This window comes from Amblyraja radiata, chromosome 2 (assembly GCF_010909765.2).
Source record: "Amblyraja radiata isolate CabotCenter1 chromosome 2, sAmbRad1.1.pri, whole genome shotgun sequence".
In the NCBI taxonomy this organism is placed as follows: domain Eukaryota; kingdom Metazoa; phylum Chordata; class Chondrichthyes; order Rajiformes; family Rajidae; genus Amblyraja; species Amblyraja radiata.
In genome coordinates, this window is record NC_045957.1 from 10,705,403 (window position 1) to 10,725,414 (window position 20,012).

The 20,012-nt window shown below is 43.9% G+C and overlaps 1 protein-coding gene across 4 annotated transcripts in view; it reads right to left on the minus strand.

Annotated features, from left to right (window-relative positions):
* The window catches only part of pard3 (par-3 family cell polarity regulator), a 983,322-nt gene that overhangs the window by 275,344 nt on the left and 687,966 nt on the right, over positions 1–20,012 (minus strand). For all 4 annotated transcript variants that reach the window (XM_033042021.1, XM_033042037.1, XM_033042013.1 and 1 more), the window contains one exon: positions 2,140–2,370. In XM_033042021.1, the coding sequence (XP_032897912.1) occupies positions 2,140–2,370 (231 nt within the window). The remainder of the gene's footprint in view (positions 1–2,139; positions 2,371–20,012) is intronic.

Sequence of the window (20,012 nt, forward strand, 5' to 3'; positions counted from 1 at the left end):
ATTCAGTTCTACCCAAGAAATACATGGAATAAATCTTTCTACAGATGGTTTAGTTTAGTTTCGATATACAGCGCGGAACACGAGTCCGCGCCGACCGGCGATCCTCGCACATTATCACATTCCCACACACACTAGGGACAATTCACATTTACACCACGAAAATCAGCCTACAATCCTGTACGTCTTTAGAGTGTGGGAGGAAAGCGAAGATCTCGGGGAAAACACATGCGGTCACGGGGAGAACGTACAAACTCCGCACAGACAGCACCCGTAGTCAGGATCGAATCCGGGTCTCCGGCGCTGCAAGCACTGTAAGGCAGCAACTCTACCGCTGCGCCCATGGTTATTAAACTAAACTAAACTAAAAAGCAAGTTAGGGTTCGAAAATTCAAGTAGCTGTACCAAAGAATGGCAAGCTCCCATTTACTCTGAAGAAGGGCCTCGACCCGAAACGTCACCCATTCCTTCTCCCCAGAGATGCTGCCTGACCTGCTGAGATACTCCAGCATTTTGTGTCTACCTCCGATTTACTCCATCTCACATATTTGGCTCACGATAACTTTCTGTTCCTCTCTCTCTCTCTCTCGCGAATATGTCTGCATTCCCCTTTAACATTTCAATGCCATTTACCGTCACCTGTCACCAGGGGTGGAAAACCCGGGGGGGGCCAGAGGGGAAACTTCCCCTCCATGTTTTGAGAGGTGGGGGACATCCCTCCCAAGGTTTTGTAATCCAGATTTTAAAATCCGGTGATCGAGGGCGCCGATTGTAGGAGAGAGACGTCGGTCAGCAGGCAATGGGGGCAGGACATGATTCAGCGCAATGATTGGAGGAGGGAGAAGTGGGGGGGACTGAGGATAGAGCACGGTGTTTGGAGGAGGGAGACGTGGCACAGACCTGCACTTCATCCACAGCCAGGATCGATCCCGGCCGGGTCTCCGGCGCTGTCCCGTCCCCTCCCGAGTGCCCCCCCCCCCCCGCGGGCAGCAAAGATCCTCCGCTATAGGATCTTTGGTCGGGAATCAGACGGGCCAGCGCAGAGAAACAGCGCTAAACCCAGCTAACTCTGCCTGTCCCGCCAGGTGAGCCTACAGCCTTTCTAGACATGCGGGAAATATGGCCAGCGCGGAGAAGCAGCGCTGGTGTCCCGTCTGTCCAGGCAGGGCTGTAGTTAACCCGGTGAGACAGGCAGAGTTGAGCTGCATTTAGCGCTGGATTGAGCCTCCGAAGCCTCGCGCGTGTGAGTGTGCGCATGCGCGCGTGACCGCAAAAAAATTGTGTCCCACGTCCCCTCCATGTTTTGATAGCGAGTTCCGCTCTTGCCTGTCACTGTGGATAGAGACTGGGACTCCACCTTGAGCATTCATGTTGCTTAACACTTGCGGTGACAATTAGAGCATAAATGACACGTCCATTCATACCCTTGAAGGTCAAAGGCCTCCAAAACAACCATGTTTGCACATTCAAACAGTCTCCCAGCAGAAACAGCCAGGCATGCCCCGTGCCCAATTACATACTTGCACTCAATGAATTTCCTCCTCAGCCTCACCTCTGATTACCATTCTCCTTTGCTGCACAAAACGTGAAGCTGACAATTGAAAATTGGTGCAAGGGTTTTTTCATTTCGACAGGTAATATAAAAACAAATTGTACAAAATACACTGTGTAAAGCAAACGAAAATGCACATAAAAACACTTTTTTCTCTTTATGGATCTAAATATATATATGAGCAGATGCTGGTTTAAACCGAAGATAGACACAAAAAGCTGGAGTAACCCAATGGGACAGGCAGCATCTCTGGAGAAGAGTCTGAAGAAGTAAGTAAGTAATTTTTATTTATATAGCACTTTTAAATCAAATCATGTTGCAGAGAAGAAATTAGATTACCATACATCCATATAAAAGAAAAAAGACAAAAAGACACAATACACTATAGGATTCAACATGAACGTCCCCCCACAGCAGAATCAACACTTTCCACTCTGAAGGGTCAAGACCTGAAACGTCACCCATTCCTTCTCTCCAGAGACGCTGCCTGTCCCGCTGAGTTATTCCAGTTTTTTGTGTCTATCTTAAATATATATGAGCATTTTGAATGGTCAAGAGAGAAAATTGCAGTAATTAATTTTATTACATACATGTTTCCATTCCTTCATCGTCCTCCTCCTCTTCTGCCGGTTTATCATATGACTTGTCGATGGCGGCGCGGAAGCTCTCGTTGCACCCTCTTCCCCGGATGATGCGTGGTCGTGGGCGATGGAAAGGAATATCACTATTCAGAGTTACTTCTGCGACTGCAGTCTGCAGACTTTCCAATGAGCTTGATTTCTTCAGTCCTAATGAAGGCCCAACGTCCCTGGTCGAGGAGCCTTGGAGGGCAAGATGCAAAGTTGTTAATTAGGTTTGCGCTTGGTAATTGAGGACCAAGCCTAGATATTTGGGCTTCATCTCTGCTAATGCAACCCCGGGGGTTGCTCACACAGAATTCAGAGAATGTTCACTGCATTCATTTGCAGACTTCTATCAGTTCACGGCTCTAGAGTGATGGGTGGGGGGGGCTTTATCATTGAATGTGACAATTCAGCATTGCTGCACCATTACATTTCAGACAAATACAGAAAACTGGGACTGGAATCCTTGCTGAGATTTCTTTAAAACGTTAGTAGATGTTTATTGCTCACCAGACAGAAAAGCTTGCAAACGTTGACCTTTGAGTCCCAGTCTCTATCCACAGTTTTGGTTACAGATATATTTCATACCAGTCCTCCGACTATTAAATGTCACTCCACAGAGGTCTGGCCCCAGTTTTCTCAAAGCCCAACCAAACATTATTTGGAACTGAGTGCCTAGAGTTTCCCAGGACAATGAACTATAAGTGAAAGGGCATGAGTGTTGCAGTATTCTACTGGGACACTCATTTGGATTATGAATTTATGCTCCCAGCATAGAGGAAAACCAATGGTGGATAATATAAGTAAGCTTAATCTTGTTGTAGTTGGGTGGTCGTTGCCAAAGACCTCCCTGTCGCATAACAGAAAACTACATTCTGGATCCCCAAAAGAAAGTTGATCAACAAAGTTATAGACGTAAAACACATCTGCACTATTTCTGCAGCACATGAAGAATGCCGGAATAACTCAAATAGTCTCGCTGGGAAGAAAGATTAATAGGGTACGAAATTACAACTCAGTCTGTAGTTTTGCAACTTTCTACAGTATACTAGACCAGCGCCTTTAAAAAAAAATCTCGACGTAGACACCAAGCAACATTTGTAAGCCTACACTCAAGGGTTTTACAATTATATCTCATCTAATACTGGAAGACCATAGATATGAAAACAGTTTTTGTCTACTATTTGTATGTTCGCACATGACATTGAAACCTGTTATTTTACATATAGAATTATTTTCACATGTACTATTTTTCAGTGATATCACATGCAACTAAGAAAAATGTCCAAAATTGTTATCTATTGTTTTAAAGGATGTATATGTAAATAGCTGGTTCTAAGCTTCCCCCCAGTCTAGTTTCAATAAAATACTGAGTCAAGCACTTGCGCATCTAAACTTTATTTTGGAAAAGCACAATAACAGTTCCCCTCTACTATACCTAAAGATCGGTTTCAATCCTTGTATCTGCTTGGCCTAGCCCTTCTAGCCTCGTGCAAGCAGAGACACTCCAAAAGGTCACGCAGTCCCAAGCGTTCTCCCAGAAGATCAACAGCGGACCTCGTGGGAGCTACCTTTTATACGTCCCCGAACCTTGAGTGGCCGAACCACATGGGGGTGGTCTCTTTACAGTCCAATAACAGATATCAATTAACCCAGTACATGATAGACATTTCCCTAACCCAATAATAAAGTCACTAATATAATGTATTCAAATGGAGCTTCTGGAAGGAAGCAAACATAGCAACATTTGCCCAGATATTCAAGATACCCAGACAAGGTTCAACACTTAACCCAATCAACATCTAGCAAAGTATAGCTTTGCAACAATATTTATAATTGGGTTTGCATTCACCAATCCGTTTCATGAAATTTACACCTTATTGTAAGAATCTGAAGATGTCCCATTCTTTCCCTGCAACTCTTATCTAGGCTCCAGACAAACTGGCATCATTCTGCAGCTTGACCCATTTCTGCAGAAGGCACATTTAAATTGACCAAATGGCCTTACAGCACAGAAGCCTTTACTCATTTTTATTGTCCTAGCATCTCTAATTTGGCCAGAATTAACATATTCAGTGGTGTCTTTAGTGTGGCAGAAGGCGAGAGAAGAAAGGGACCTTAATATCTAAGGCTAACACCGACTGTAAAGGGAGAAGTTGATAGTTATCTTGAATAATACAAAGTATGTCTTACATGGTTTTATGATTATAGATGACTTCTACAATGCAGATCCTTTGCTCCAGGCAATACAATATTCAGTTAATAATACTTTCAGCTCCCACATAATGTTTCAATAACGTGGCCATTGAGTGGCGTGAAACGTTAACATGATCATTTCCACAGGGTACATTAGGAAAGCAGAGAAACTCCTCTTTGCTATGGGGAGCATGTGTGCAAGTTCACAAATTATAGTAGGATTAGGCCATTCAGCCCATCGAGTCCACTCTGCCATTCGATCATGGCTGATCTCTGCCTCAATCCCATTTTCCTGCCTTCTCCCAATAACCCTTGACAGCTGATCTAAACAAGAATTTGTCTATCTCTGCCTTAATAATATCCATTAAGGGGGGGCGCTCCTCTGTGTGCAGCCATGTCAGCAGCGCGTCAGTTTTTCCAGCTTTTTAAATTTTTTTAGTATGTTTTAAAGTGTGTATTTTGTGTTTCTTCGTGTGTTTTGTGTGGGGGTGGTGTGGGGGGGTAAGGGGGAAACCGCTTCTGTCGCCTCCTCCACGGAGAGGCGACTTTTTCCAGGTCGCCTCCCCCGTGGCCTAACATCAAGGATCGACGCGGCCTTTCCCGGGGCTTCAGCGGCGGGCGCAGCGTGGACTCTCGGCGTGGAGCGGGCGACCCTCGCTGGGGCTCGCTGGAGGGGAGCGCTTCATTTCGCTGGCCCAGGGCAGCTGGCAGCCTGAAGTCGCAGCCTGAAGCCGCGGTCTGCAGAGCTCCAGCTGGTGCGGCGTCTACAGCCCGGGATCCCTCGTGGGGGACCCGGGGGAAGAAGAAGCCATCATTGCCGGCCTGCGGCCAACTTCTACCGCGGGTCCGGCATGGACTTACCATCACCCCTGGAGGGAAGCTTCGACCGCCGGCCCTGCAGTCTACGGTGCTTCTGGCTGCGGCGGGGACTTTAAATCTCGACCGCCGGCCTGCGGCCTACAACAATCTAAAGCCGCGGTCTCCGGTGAGGAAGAGCCGATCCTGGACTGACTGGACTCTGGTCCTGTACACGGGGGGGAAATGGAGGAGGACTGGCCAAATTTTTGTGCCTTCCACCACAGTGATGAATGCTGTGGTGGATGTTTATGTTACAGTTTTATTGTGTGTTCTTTATTATTGTACTGCTGCTGACAACCCAAATTTCCACCAACCCTGGTTGTGTGGCAATAAATTATATCTATCTATCTATCTATCTTGGCCTCCACAGCCCTCTGTGGCAATGAGTTCCACAGATTCACCACCCTCTGACACAAGAAGTTCCCCCTCTCCTCCGTTCTAAAAGAGCACCTTTTAATTCTGAGGCTATGACCTCTGGTCCTAGACTCTCCCACCAGTGGAAACATCCTCTCCACATCCACTCTATCTGTGCCTTTCATTATTCTGTACATTTCAATGAGGTCCCCCTTCAACCTTCAACCAGCGAGTCGAGGCCCAGTGATGTCAAACATTCATCATATACCAACCCACTCGTTCCTGGAATCATTCCTTTTAAACCCCCTCTGGACCCTCGCCAGAGCCAGCACATCCTTCCTCAGATATGGGGCCCAAGTTTGTTCACAGTACTCCAAATGCGGCCCGACCAGTGCCTTGTAGTCTCAGCATTACATCCATGTTTGGAAATTCTGGTCCTCTCGATGTAAATGCTGCCATTGAATTTGCCTTCCTTACCACCGATTCGACTTGCAAATTAACATTTTTGGGAGCCCTGCACGAGTACTCCCAAATCCCTGTGCACCTTCTGGTTTCTGGATTCTCTCCCCATTTAGAAAATAAACTTCTAACGCCCCTGTCCCACTTAGGAAACCTGAACGGAAACCTCTGGAGACTTTGTGCCCCACCCAAGGTTTCCGTGCGGTTCCCGGAGGTTTTTGTCAGTCTCCCTACCTGCTTCCACTACCTGCAACCTCCGGGAACCGCAGAGGTTTCCGTTCAGGTTTCCTAAGTGGGACAGGGGCATAACATGTTTACCTTTAATTAACCCATTCCTCTTGCCTCACATTATGAGAATATAAAATATGGTGGTGCTTTCTGTAAGAATGGGTCTATGACTGAGCTATGTAGCAGTTCCAAAGAGGCACACTCAGGCAAAAGGTCAATGATTCTGGTGGTGTTCTTGTTATCCTTGTTCATTCTTCTGACCCCTTATTATATTTTAAAAACTACCCCTTTCCATTTTTCTAATAATAGAGTTTTCCTTTACCTTAAGTCTAACTTTATGCCGTTCTCACCTAAAGATAGACCCTCAGAATTAAAGGGCCCATGGCAGATCCTCCGCATACATTCTGCACATTCCAACCCTTTCTTGATTAATAAAGGTGTCAGGGGTTATGGGGAGAAGGCAGGAGAATGTGGTTGAGAGGGGAAGATAGATCAGCCATGATTGAATGGCGGAGTGGACTTGACTTCCTAAAACTTATGAACTCCACATCAAAGAGGCACAGCCTCTACAGGAAATCTTAGCCATTTAATATTTTGCAACTCTAAAACTTCTCAACTTAACGTAAATTTATTTTTGCCATTTCCCCCCCCACTTCAGCAGAGAAGTAAGATGATAAGGACAAGGGGTCATTTTAAAAGTGGACTAAAGGCATCTGTGTTTCAATCCAATCTAAACAAGGGGTAAAATATTCCCTTATGTCTGGTATCTGGAAAAGGTAATCTTTTTAATATATATTTGCAGTATAAACAGTGATTAGAATGACTAAATTTAATTACATTAGGGAAGTTAATTAATCTCAGTCAAGAGCCATCGGCAGCAACCTCAGCAATCAACTTAAGGTTATTTAAGTTATTTCCATTCTCCCACCATAAAGAGAAGCCAGTTGCACCCATATCAGGAAGACGGCAGACTTGGCCGTGTGTCAATTTACCTCCTTGTGGCCAAGTGCAAAAAGCACAGACTTGACCCAATTTCCTTAATAAGTGTATTTCTATCAATAACAAACAGACTTCAATCGAGGAAGCTGGCTCAGGGTTCGAAAGGAAATCCTGCCTTCCTGGCCAGTCAAAAATATATGCATGATGAACTCAGACTGAGATTTTAACGAGGCCTTAAAGTTTGAATTTATAAGATGCATCAAATGCTTTTTGTTTCTGATTTAACAGGGAAATCTTATTATAGAAAGGAAAACCCACAGAAAATCTGAATCTCCCTGGCTTCTTCAATTCCTTGTCAAGCAGACGTCTTGAAGATTCAACTCATGTGTCAAGTTCTCAACTAATGTATTATCAACTGCCTAATCTGTATCTCCCTTACACAGTGCCATGGGCTGCAGTTACAAATGCTGTTCACTCTGGTTTCTTGTTTTAACAACAATGTCAATGTGCAGCACGGAAATAAAGGCTGTTTCTTTTTGCATGGTGTCAGCAAATCATTGGAAATATGTTGGCAAACTAATCTATAGAAGTCGTCTGCGAATGACACCAGTAGTTAGTTGTTGGGCTTCTATACTCAGGTGCAGAGCAGATGTGAGGACATTCCACAACTAGTTGAGAATTCGAGAGAACAGCAACACAGGCAAACAATTCCTTCTATGTTTTTAGCCAGGTCTAAACACAGGCAGCTTGCAAAAACAATATTTATCTCCACATATTTACTTAACTTGCACAGGAGCAGGCTTCATCTTAACCATAACCTGTGCTAATCACTTACTGCCCCATTTATCCTCACTTTATGCCTCAAAAGAAATTCACCACAGGAAAAACAAGCAGTAATCTAATAGCGAATCTGAAATGTGGCTATGACACCTGGATTTGTTTTTGTAAAGTGTTAAATGAAGCATGTTCAAGTGCCAGTGAGTTTGCTCTTTAGCATTTTGTTAAAATGTAAGTAAAACAAAATTCAATTGCTAAGGTAATAAACAAAACCTGACTGGAGTTATTTCAAAAGAGTGGCAATTTAAGGGACTGAAAAATACTCCAAGGGGGAAAAGGCATTTCAAATCAGTGAGATGGTTTTCCGAGTAATTTTATGAAAATGTTTTGGTTTGCAAACCTACTTTTTATTCAAAGTATTACAAAACATACACTCATAAGATCATAAGGAATAGGAGTAGAATTAGGCCATGCAGCCCATCAAGTCTGCTCCGCCATTCAATCATGGCTGATCTATCTCTTCCATAAATTAACGGACATGAACATTGACCCCTGCATCTGTCACTGGATCTACAGCTTCCTTTGGAACAGACAACAGAGGGTGAAGATACATAACACCATATCTCACTCCCTGCACCTCAGCACAGGAGCCCCTCAGGGCTGCGTCTTGTCACCCTGGTTATTCTCACTCTACACAAACCAATTCACATCCCAGCATAGTTCAGTTAAAATATATAAATACGCAGATGACACAACCATCATAGGTCTCAATTCGAACAATAATGAAACAGAATACCGCACTCAAACACACAAAGCAGTCACTTGGTGCACAGATAATAACCTCTTACTCAACACATCAAAAACACACAAACTCATCATTGATCTCAGACGTAAGGCACAACCCAAGACCCCCCTACTCATCTCAGGCGAACCCATATCCACCACTGACTCATTCAAATTTCTTGGCACTCACATAAGCAATAACCTCAAATGGAAAATCAATTCAAATCACATCTACAAAAAAGCCAACCAAAGACTCTTCTTCCTCCGCCAGCTCAAGAAGTTTATAGTAAGGAAACACCTCCTAATCCGATTCTACACAGCCATCATCCAAAGCATGCTCACTTCATCAATTACAGCCTGGTTCAGCAGTTTAGACACTCACTCCCGTAATAAATTACAGCGCATAGTTAACAAAGCATCCAAAATCATCAGCACTCCCCTTCCATCAATAGAATCACTCCATCACAAACGGTCCGTGTCAAGGGTGAAGAAAATCATCTCTGATCCCTCCCAGCCAGCTCACCACATCTTCCACCTGCTGCCATCAGGAAGGCGCTACAGCTCACTGCCCGCCAAGACATCTCGATTTAAAAACAGTTCTTACCCACACGCAATCCGAATTTTGAACACACTATGACAACAGCACATATCCTCCCCATGCATGTACTGTATATTGTATGATGTTGTGTTTTATCTTATGTTTGACGGGAATCAGCCTACCTTGTAACATCCTGTACTGAACCTGAATTCCACCAGCTTGACTGTGTGGTCATTAAATAATCTAATCTAATCTCCCTCCTAACCCCATTCTCCTGCCTTCTCCCCATAACCTCTGACACCCGTACAAGAACATTAAACAATAAGTAGGCTCGAGTAGATTTGAGTAGACTCGAGAGCAGATGGCAGAGTAGACTCGATGGGCTGGATGGCTTAGTTCTACTCTTCAAACTTGTGAACTTGTGAAACAAAGGCCAAATATAAGGCCTTATTAAATCACGATGGATTTACTGTTGCACGAAGCCCCTGATCAAAGGTGAAATACGTCTGCTTCACCCCTTTTCGATAACTAAAACTGAAATTAAATATTTATCTTGGAAGACAGGTAGCTTAGTAGTTAAGGGCATGGCTTTTAACCTCAGGCCATTCAAGTTCAACTCTTTGAAGGAATGAGGGGAGGACATAAAAGATTAGTTCACAACCTGTAGCCTCAGCTATGAGGATGTATTCTTTATTTTATTGGTGCATTAGGATCACGGGAATTTCTTCGCAAAGGACAATCCTTTAAACCCGATGCAGAGACTCCTGCACTACTCAATGAGAGTTGCTTTATTAACAAACAAACCAAGAGTCCTGCGCTTGCTTCAAGTTGCAAAGCAGTTCTGGCACAGTGGTGCAGCGAGCTGAGTTGCTGCATTATAGCACCAGAAACCCAGGTTCACTCCTGACCTAGGGTTCTGTGGACTTTGCATCTTTTTCCTCTGTTCATGGGGTTTCCAGTTTCCTCCCACATCCTAAAATCGCATGGCTGTCGAGGTTAACTGGCCGCAGCAAATGACCCTTAGCATGCGGGTGAACAGTGCCATCTGAGGAGAGTTGGCAGAAGATAAAGAGTTGATTTCTTGATTAGTACGGGTGTCAGGGGTTATGGGGAGAAAGCAGGAGAACGGGGTTAGGAGGGGGAGATCGGTCAGCCATGATTGAATGGCGGAGTAGACTTGATGGGCCGAAGGGCCTAATTCTGCTCCTATCATTTATGACCTCATGATAATGTAGAGAGAACAAAAATAATATAGATTAGCGTAAATAGGTGGTTAATGGTTAGTGTGGACTCAGTGGGCTGGAAGGCCTATCTCGATGCTGCCTCTCACTAAGAATTTAGTAGCAGCTATACATTTTGTCATGTATGTGTGATTTTTAGTGGTTTAATAAACTAATAATAAAATGCATGATTTTTGTTCCAAATAATTAGATGTAGAATTAAATCTATGTCACCTTTGAAATTGTGCATGTGACACTGAAACATATTTAAGTATCAGAATGACTACAATTGCTTTGAAAGCAAGTCAATGTGTGCCTTTTATAAAATTCTGTAGCCGCGTTGCCTTTAAAATATTTACTGAACTTCACTTCAATCATAACTCTTCCCCAATTATTTTGTGCTCACTACAGCAATAACTTTCATCATCTGTAATGCCTACAATATCAGCCCCAAAGATCGTAACATAATCCTATGCCTAGTCCTCGTTACATAGTCCTATTCCTTCCTGAAGGAACTGCAGATGCTGGTTTTTACACCAAAGATAGACACAAAATGCTGGAGTAACATGGAGGGACATCGATTGGCTTACTCTGAACATAAAAACAACTTCATAGGAAATAGTAAAGTACGGTACAGAACAGACCTTTCAGCCCTCAATATCTGTGCTGGCCATGATGCCAAATTAAACCAATCCCTTCTGCCTGCACGAGATCCACACGCTGCTATTCCCTGCATTTCTATGTGCCGATTGAAAAGCACTTGGTCTCCCTACATCCATGTCAATCATTCTAGGCAGAATCTTGGGAGTTAATAACCCCCTCCTCCCCACCCCACGTATCTTAAAAGCTATGCCCTCTAGTATTTGATATTCCACCCTGGGGAAAAGATTCTGTCTATCTACCCTCTCATGATTTGTATAACCTTCAATCAGGCTTCCCCCTGACACTCCAAAGAAACAATCCAACATCTTCCTTGAGCTAATGCTCTCTAATCCAGGCATCATCTGTTAACCGGTTGCCTTTCCAAAGTCTCCACGTCTTTCCTGTGGTGACAGCTCACAATATTCTAATCGCAGCCCAACCAATGTTTTATGCAGCTGCAACATGGATTTCTGACCCATATACTCAATGTCCCTCTGATGAAGCCATGCACATCATACGCCTTCTTTGCCATTCTATGTGCCAGTTGTTGCCACTCGTAGGGAGCTTTGGACTTGGACCCCAAGATCCCTATGTATACGCACCCCTTACATTCGACCTCCCAAAGAGCCACTCATCACATTTGTCTGGATTAAACTCCACCTGCCAATTCTCTGCCCATGTCTGTGATTGATCTGAACCCTGCTCTCTCCTTTGACAGCACTTCCTCACTGAGGTCTTCAGGTAGGACCGAATCATAGGGGCATGTCAGCACCTTTGCATTCCTATGGCCAATGTACAACTGGTGGAGTACAAGATGGAAGACCATCTGCAATATCAGAGGGAAATGGGCAACTGCTGTGAAATCTCTTTCGCAGAGACAAGGCTCATGTCTGATTCTCCAGACATCGCACTGCAACCCTTGGGATTTTCCATCCACCCGTATGAACCAGTCAGTGACATGAGGAAAAGAAAGAATGTGGTGCTCACACTTGTCGGTCATGTCCAATGGCGTCTCCGTCGACTTGGAATATGTAGTGGGTAAGCGCCGACCATTCTATTGATCAAGGAAGTTCTTAGTCCTCATCCTGACTGCAGTCGACATCCCGCCTTAGGCAGACATCAAGCTGGTACTCGAGGAATTGAGCGCTACAATCAGCAAGCACGAAATGGCCTTGCCTTTCATTATCACCATTTCAGCCGCCTGCCTTCCTCATAATTGCTGGGAAATTCAACTCGTCTCGCTCTAATCTTGGTCTAGCTACCAACAACACATCACCTTCAACACAGGGGGATCCAACATGATCAACCATTACCAGACCATCATCCAGAATGCCTACCTCATTGGCACTATAGAAAAGCTGACCACTGGCTGCCCTGCTTCTTCTTGTGAACAGGCAAAGAGTTTTGTCAGGGGAGGCACTACAAGAGTTACGGGAATGCTTCAGATTGGCGCAGTGCGCAACATTCAAGGATTCATCAACGGACCTCAATGAAAATGCCACAGCCATCACTGACTTCATAAAGAAATACGTTGATTCGGTGTACCAACAAAAAAAAATCACAAATCTTCCACAAACAGAAGCCTAGGTTGAGTCAGGACATTTGTAATCTGCTGAAGGCCACATCTCTGGACTGGAGCTCCAGTCATACAAGAAGTTCAGTTATGACCTGCTAAAGGCCATCATGAGAGCAGAGACAATTCAGGACAAGCCTGGAGTCGTAGAAAGACATTCGTCCAGCTGAGGCAGGGCTTGTACACTCCAACTTCCTACAAGGCAAAACCGGCCAGTGGTAATGACGTATCACTTCCAGACTAGTTCAGTGCCTTTTTATGCAGGTTTTCAGAGGGAGAAGAAAGTCACACGTACAAGAGCTCTACAACTTCTAATGACCATTCCATCTCAGTCTCTGGGCCTGTGCCCAAACATCCTTCAAGAACGGGAATCCACGCAAAACTTCCAGACTAGATGGCATACCTGGCCAGGAAATAAAAAATAAACGACAATGATGGAAATTTTGTTGAAAATCAATAATATGAAGAGAGCAACAGGGAGACATGACTTGAAAGAGTGGACCAACTGGCTGGAGTATTCCAGGGCTTCTTCAATCTCTCGCTTCTGTGGTCTGAGGTTCCCTCCCACTTCAAAAGGGCACCTTTCGTACAGGTGCCCAAGGTAGAGCATATTCACCTGTCTCAATGTCTATTGTCTGGTGGCACTTGCATCCCCCCATAGAGAAGCACTCCAAGAGGTTGGTTATGGCACAAATTAACTCGTGTCTCAGAAATAAGCTGGATCCTCATCAATTAGTCTATCGCCACAACAGGTCAAGAGCAAATGCTATCTCACTGACTCTCCACTCTGCTCTCGGCCATCTGGATAACAGGAACACATACGTCAGGCTGGGGTCTCTTGGCTACAGCTTGGCATTCAACACAATTATCTCAGACTCATCTCAAAGCTCGAGGAACATGGTCTCTGTACCTGCCTTTGCAACTGGATCCTGAACTTCCTCATCAGCAGACCTCAATGAGCATGACACATTCCTTCCATCCAGAGATGCTGCCAGTCTTGCTGAGTTACTCCAGCATTTTGTGTCCATCTTCGGAGTAAACCAGCATCTGCAGTTGCTTCCAACACATGGATCAGCAACATCTCCGCACTGGTCATTAGCGCAGGTGCATCTCAAGGACGTGTGCTTTGCCCCCCCCCCCCCCTGCTCCACTTTCTTTACATCCATTGGTGTGTGGCTAAGCACAGCTCCAAAGCTGTCTTTAAATTCACCGCCAGAACCATTGTTGTTGGCTGAATGATGGGTTGTGATGGGGTCAGCGTACAGGAGGAATGTGGAACAAACACCCTGGTTGAATGGTGCTGCAACAACCACCTCTCACTCAATGTCAACAAAACCAAGGGACTGATCATGGACTTTAGAATGGGGAAGTTGGGACACCACATGCCAGTTTTCATTGGTGGGTTGGCAGTGGAGACAGTTAGCAGCTTCAATTTCATGGCGGTAACATCTCGAATGACCTGTACTGGGCCCAGTGCATATATGTCATCGTAAAGACATTGCTCAGATGCCTCTAATTGTAAATCCAATCCCCAAGAATCCTCTCCAATAGCCTCGCTACCACTGACGTGAGGCTCAACAGTCGATAGTTTCCTGGATTATCCCTATTCCCCTTCTATTTTTTTCACCACAATCGTTAACAAGTCAAAGCATTCACATAGCTCTAATCCATTACAACTAAATGTAACATAAATACAAATTGTGCCTGAGAGAGAATCAAAATAAAAATGGCTGCTTACAATGTGCAAAGGAAAATCAAAGTTACTAGGCATGATTGGCACTACGAACGAAGAAACAAATGGAAGTTTCAAAACTGGTTTCAGTCTGGATTTTACAAATTGTTTTAGCGCATTTTTCAATTGTTCAATCAAACCAAAGTTAATAACGTGGAAGGGAAAAAAGATTGGTAATTTCAGATTTGGAGAACCTTGTACTTCAACCCTTGTACTTTCAATGCAGGCTGTCCATTTACAGTGAAATAGTGTGAGCGGCAGACTTACACAATGAAAGCAGAAGAAGGTATTCAAGATAGACACAAAATGCTGGAGCAACTCAGCGGGACAGGCAGCATCTCTGGAGCGAAGGAATGGGTGACGTTTCGGGTCGAGACCCTTCTTCAAGAGACATGTAATGATCTGTCGGGTGGGAGGCTGGTAGGAGGGGGAGTTATTGAGTTGAGTCCCATCAGAGTAAACAGTTGCATCTTCATTGTTTCCAATGCACACTGATGACCAGGAAATCAAAAAAAACAAGAACAATTATGGGAATTCTGTTGAAAAACGCGAATATGAAGAGAGGAACCGGGAGAGACGTGACTTAAAAGATTTGGAGAAGGATTTAGATGAGACACATGGCAACTGAATTTAAATATAAAATAGAGCACAAGATGAAAAACAATCTGCTCTAAACAGAGACATGAAAATGAAAGGGCAGGCTTAGAAAAGAGGCTTAGCAAGTAGTGGCAGCGTAGCATAATGAATGCAGATAACCGAGTGAAAAATATAAAAAGTTCAACGGAAAGTCGAGGTTTATAACTTGAATAGCAGTCTCTTATGGAAAGACGACAATTTGTTAACATCCCTGACAGATTAGACCAAACATGAATCACTCTTTGAAAGGAAATCTTCCAACTATCTGTTAAAATTTTACTTTTCACTAATTTATATTCAAATCCTGTTGTCCTACTTTTCTGCCTTGCTTTGAAACATCACTCCAGGGTTATCTTATGCCGCTTTAATATTTCATATAGCTCAATATACCTCAATAGCCTTTTTATTTAACCATGCATGGGGTTCAAGTCTAAACCATCATGCGGATGTTGCCAGGACTAGAGGGTCAGAGCTATAGGTTTACGAGGATGTTGCCAGGAACTGAGGGTCTGAGCCATAGGAAGAGGTTGAGTAGGCTGGGACTCTATACCTTGGAACGCAGGAGGATGAGAGGTGATCTTAGAGAAGTGTACAAAATCATGAGAGGAATAGATCGGGCAGATGCACAGAGTCTCGTGCCCAGAGTAGGCGAATCGAGGACCAGAGGACATAGGTTTAAGGTGAAGGGAAAAAGATTTAATAGGAATCTGAGCGGTAACCTTTTCACACAAGGGGTGGTGAGTGTATGGAACAAGCTGCCAGAGGAGGTAGTTGAACAGGGACTATCCCAACGTTTAAGAAATAGTTAGACAGGTGCATGGATAGGACTGGTTTGGAGGGATGTGGACCAAACGCAGGCAGGTGGGACTAGTGTAGCTGGGACATGTTGGCCAGTGTGGGCAAATTGGGCCGAAGGGCCTGTTTCCACACTGGATCACTATGACTATATCTTTCACTCAGAATGGGGAAGTTGGGACACCACATGCCAGTTTTCATTAGTGGGTTGGCAGTGGAGACAGTTATCAGCTTCAATTTCATGGCGGTAACATCTTGAATGACCTGTACTGGGCCCAGCGCGTATATGTCATCGCAAAGACATTGCTCAGATGCCTCTATTTTCTTAAAACTTAGAGTTTCAGTTTGTTATCAAATACTCTTGACAATCTACAGCAGAAAATGTCCCTATTGTGTTCAGTTCTGAGCACCATGTTACCGGGAAAATATAGTTAAGCTTGAAAGGGTTCAGAGAAGATTTACAAGGATGTTGCCAGGATTAGAGGGTCTGAGCTATAGGGAGAGGTTGAGTAGGCTGGGTCTCTATTCCTTGGAGCTCAGGAGAATGAGCGGTAATCTTATAGAGGTGTATAATATCATGAGAGGAATAGATCGGGTAGATGCACAGAATCTCTTGCCCAGAGTAGGGGAATCGAGGACCAGAGGACATAGGTTTAAGGTGAAGGGAAAAAGATTTAATAGGAATCTGAGGGGTAACCTTTTCCACACAAAGGGTGGTGGGTGTACGGACAAGCTGCCAGCTGGGACTATTCCTACATTTAAGAAACAGTTAGACAGGTACATGGATGGGACAGGTTTGGATGGATATGGGTGAAATGCAGGCAGGTGGGACTAGTATAGCTGGGAAATGTTAGCCGGTGTGGGCAAGTTGGGCTGAAGGGCCTGAATCCACAGTGTACCACTCTATGACTATCTCATGTTAGAGATAGCAGAGGAGTATGGGGGAGACATTGTAAAATCACAAGCAGTACAGGCAAGGAAGAAAACAATTAATAGCAGAATCTCATCACCCATAAAACACTAAGGCTGGGGATTTCGCATAAAACAAGATTATTACTTCAAACCAAGAAAAAAAATAACCAAGGGAACTGAATATTAGTGAAAAATACATTTCAAGTAGTTATCGGTTAAGTATTTTCTTATTCAGAAAAGGCAATTATGGCCTGGATAAATCTGCCAAGCAGGTTAGCGGTGGCAAGATGTTCAAAAGGCAGCTATGAGCTATAATATGATAAATCCTGACATTTATGACGCAGAGACCAATTGGCCCATTGTGTTCAATTCAAGTGCTCCTTTTCCCAGCTTTCAATCGGTAGCTTTGTAGGGTATAGCTCCTTAAACATTCATCAATCTTCCCATTATCTTTTCAAAAATTCAATTGTTAGTCCTTTAAGTGTGTTTTGAGTGTTTCCACCTCCACTTTTTTGGGTAGTGATTTCTCATCCTCCTATTTCTTTTTGTGGTATTTTTTCCAGTGACTCCCATCTAATTCTTCCATCAGTTAACTAATGGCCCTGTCCCACTTAAGCGACTTTTTAGGTGACAACAGGAGACTATGCGGTCGCCACATGGCCACCGGTGGTCTGTCGCCTTTATGGTCGTGAGTAGTCTCCTCAGTCGCCCAAAGAGTCGTAATGTCTTTCTGGTCGCCAAAAAAAATTTCAGCTTGTTGAAAGTTTTTCGGCGACAGTGGCGACCTTGGGTTTGAAGCCAAATGAGTGTAGCTTGACGTAGGTGCTGTCGTAGGTTGTCGCCAGGTTAATGTAGGCAGTCGCCAGGATGTTGTAGGGTGTTGCCAGGATGTCGTCGATTGTCGACAGGTGTCGTAGGTTGTCGCCTATGCTGATTTCAGTGAATGTCGTATTCGCTGGCACTCGCCTAAAATATCGCCTAATTGGGACAGGCCCATAAAGCCTTAGCTTTCTCATTAGCAATCTCTGTCCAGAGAATTAGCTCCTTCAAGCTCCCTCTGCCCAAATTTATCATTATTTTGCATATCTCCATAAAATCTCTATTTGGGCGACAATATTCTAAAGACAAAAAGCCACTATAATTCTCAAAATCTGGCTACATGCTTGTAAATTTCCTGTATCATCTCCTTTGCTTAATGCAATGACCAGAACTAAACAAAGTAATACACTGAAGAAGCGTCTCGACCCGAAACGTCACTCATTCCTTCTCTCCAGAGATGCTGCCTTTCCAGCTGAGTTACTCCAGCATTTTGTGTCTATCTTCAAAGTAATTCAGCTCTGGATTATAACATTTCATACTGTTTTCCATAGCACCAGAGTAGGTGAATCGAGGACATCGATTCATGGTGAAGGGGAAAAGATTTAACAGGAATCTGAGGGGTAACTTTTTCACACAAAGGGTGGTGGGTGTATGGAACAAGATGCCAGAGGAGGTAGTTGAGCTGGGACTATCCTGACATTTAAGAAACAGTTAGACAGGTACATGGATAGGACAGGTTTGGAGGGATATGGACCAAACGTGGGCAGGTGGGACTAATGTAGCGTGACATGATAGCCAGTGTGGGCAATTTGGGCCAAAAAGCCTGTTTCCACACTGTATCACTATGACTCTATACCTTGACTCACTCATTTAACCCTTAAGTCCTCTCCCCACTAATTTAATTGTCTACTTACTTTAGCATATTTAGCAACAATATTTGCTATTCATCCAAATCATTTCTATAAATTGTGAAAATTGGAGGCTCCAGCACTGATCACTGTGCCATATCACGCATGACATTCTGCCAGCCAGAAAGAGCTCGTTTGATAGTCTTGATAGCCCTCGTTCTATCTAGCCTGCAACATTCTGAAGGAGGATCTCTACCCGAAACGTCGCCTATCCATGTCCTCCAGAAATGCTGCCGGACCCGCTGAGATTCCGGTTATCCAGCCGTTATCTGATGTTCCTTGTATCTCGAAACTATTACCTACTGCACAACGTTAAATGCAGCAACTTATCCAAAAAAAAACTTGTTCAAATCTAAGAACAGCATTCCCTTTCAATGATGCCCAAACCATCACATATTTCATTTCACTGCACATCTTGTATGTGTATGCGACAAATAAACTTGACTTGACTTGACTTGATATTGTCTCTGTGTTTTTATTTCATTTGCAATACTTTACATGCCAATGTTAGCATAATGCCCCTCGGGTTGATAAGCTGGAACATGCTGCCAGAGATGGTTCTGGAATCAGATGCAATTATTAAGAAGCTTTTGGAATAGGCAAGACTGAGAGAGACACATTGCAATTGAGATTAGCGTAGATGGGCATGGACACGATGGGCCGAAGGACCTGTTCCTGTGCCTGTATGTCTCTATGTTGAATACCAACAATTCATTTGGAGCTGTACATAGATATTCTGCCTCAACACTTGATTTCAACTTAATCTCCAATAGGATATGCTCTTTCTTTTCTTATCCTAGTTCCTTTTATGTTCATAAATAAACGTAGGTGTTTCCTGTTTATCTTCCTAATGCGAGTCCAAAATCTTTGAAGAAGCTAGCCAGAGATATGAGTTGGCCACGGCAGACTGGGAAATGGTATAAAAAAGTACGACAGCAATCTCGCGATGGCTAACATTTAAAGAATTAATACACAGTTTGCATGACAGAAACACACTGACAGGAAAAGAAATCCAGCTGTGGCCAACAACAGAAGCTAAAAACATTTACAAATAAGAAAATGGTACATAACATTGCCTAAACAAAAGCAGCAATCCTGGGAAGTGAGAGAAAAAAAACGAGAATTCAACAAAGGAAGATCAAGCATTTTTTAAATGTGGATGCAGATATGAAATGTCTCTTCTGAGTTACTGTCCCGCTGAGCTACTCCACCATTTTGTGTCTATCTTCTGAAACATCTCCTCAACTGGTGCTATGTTGAAGGGTGTGTATGGATTACTTTGTTTTCTCTCCAGTCTCTGCACTGCAAGAAACAAGATCTCTACCACTGCAAACTCATTCCACCTTGTCTCTCAATGAGAAATAATAAACGTTCCAAAAGGTGTACAACAAGAATGTTATTATAGACACAAAATGCTGGAGTAACTCAGCGGGACAGGCAGCATCTCTGGAGAGAAGGAATGGGTGACGTT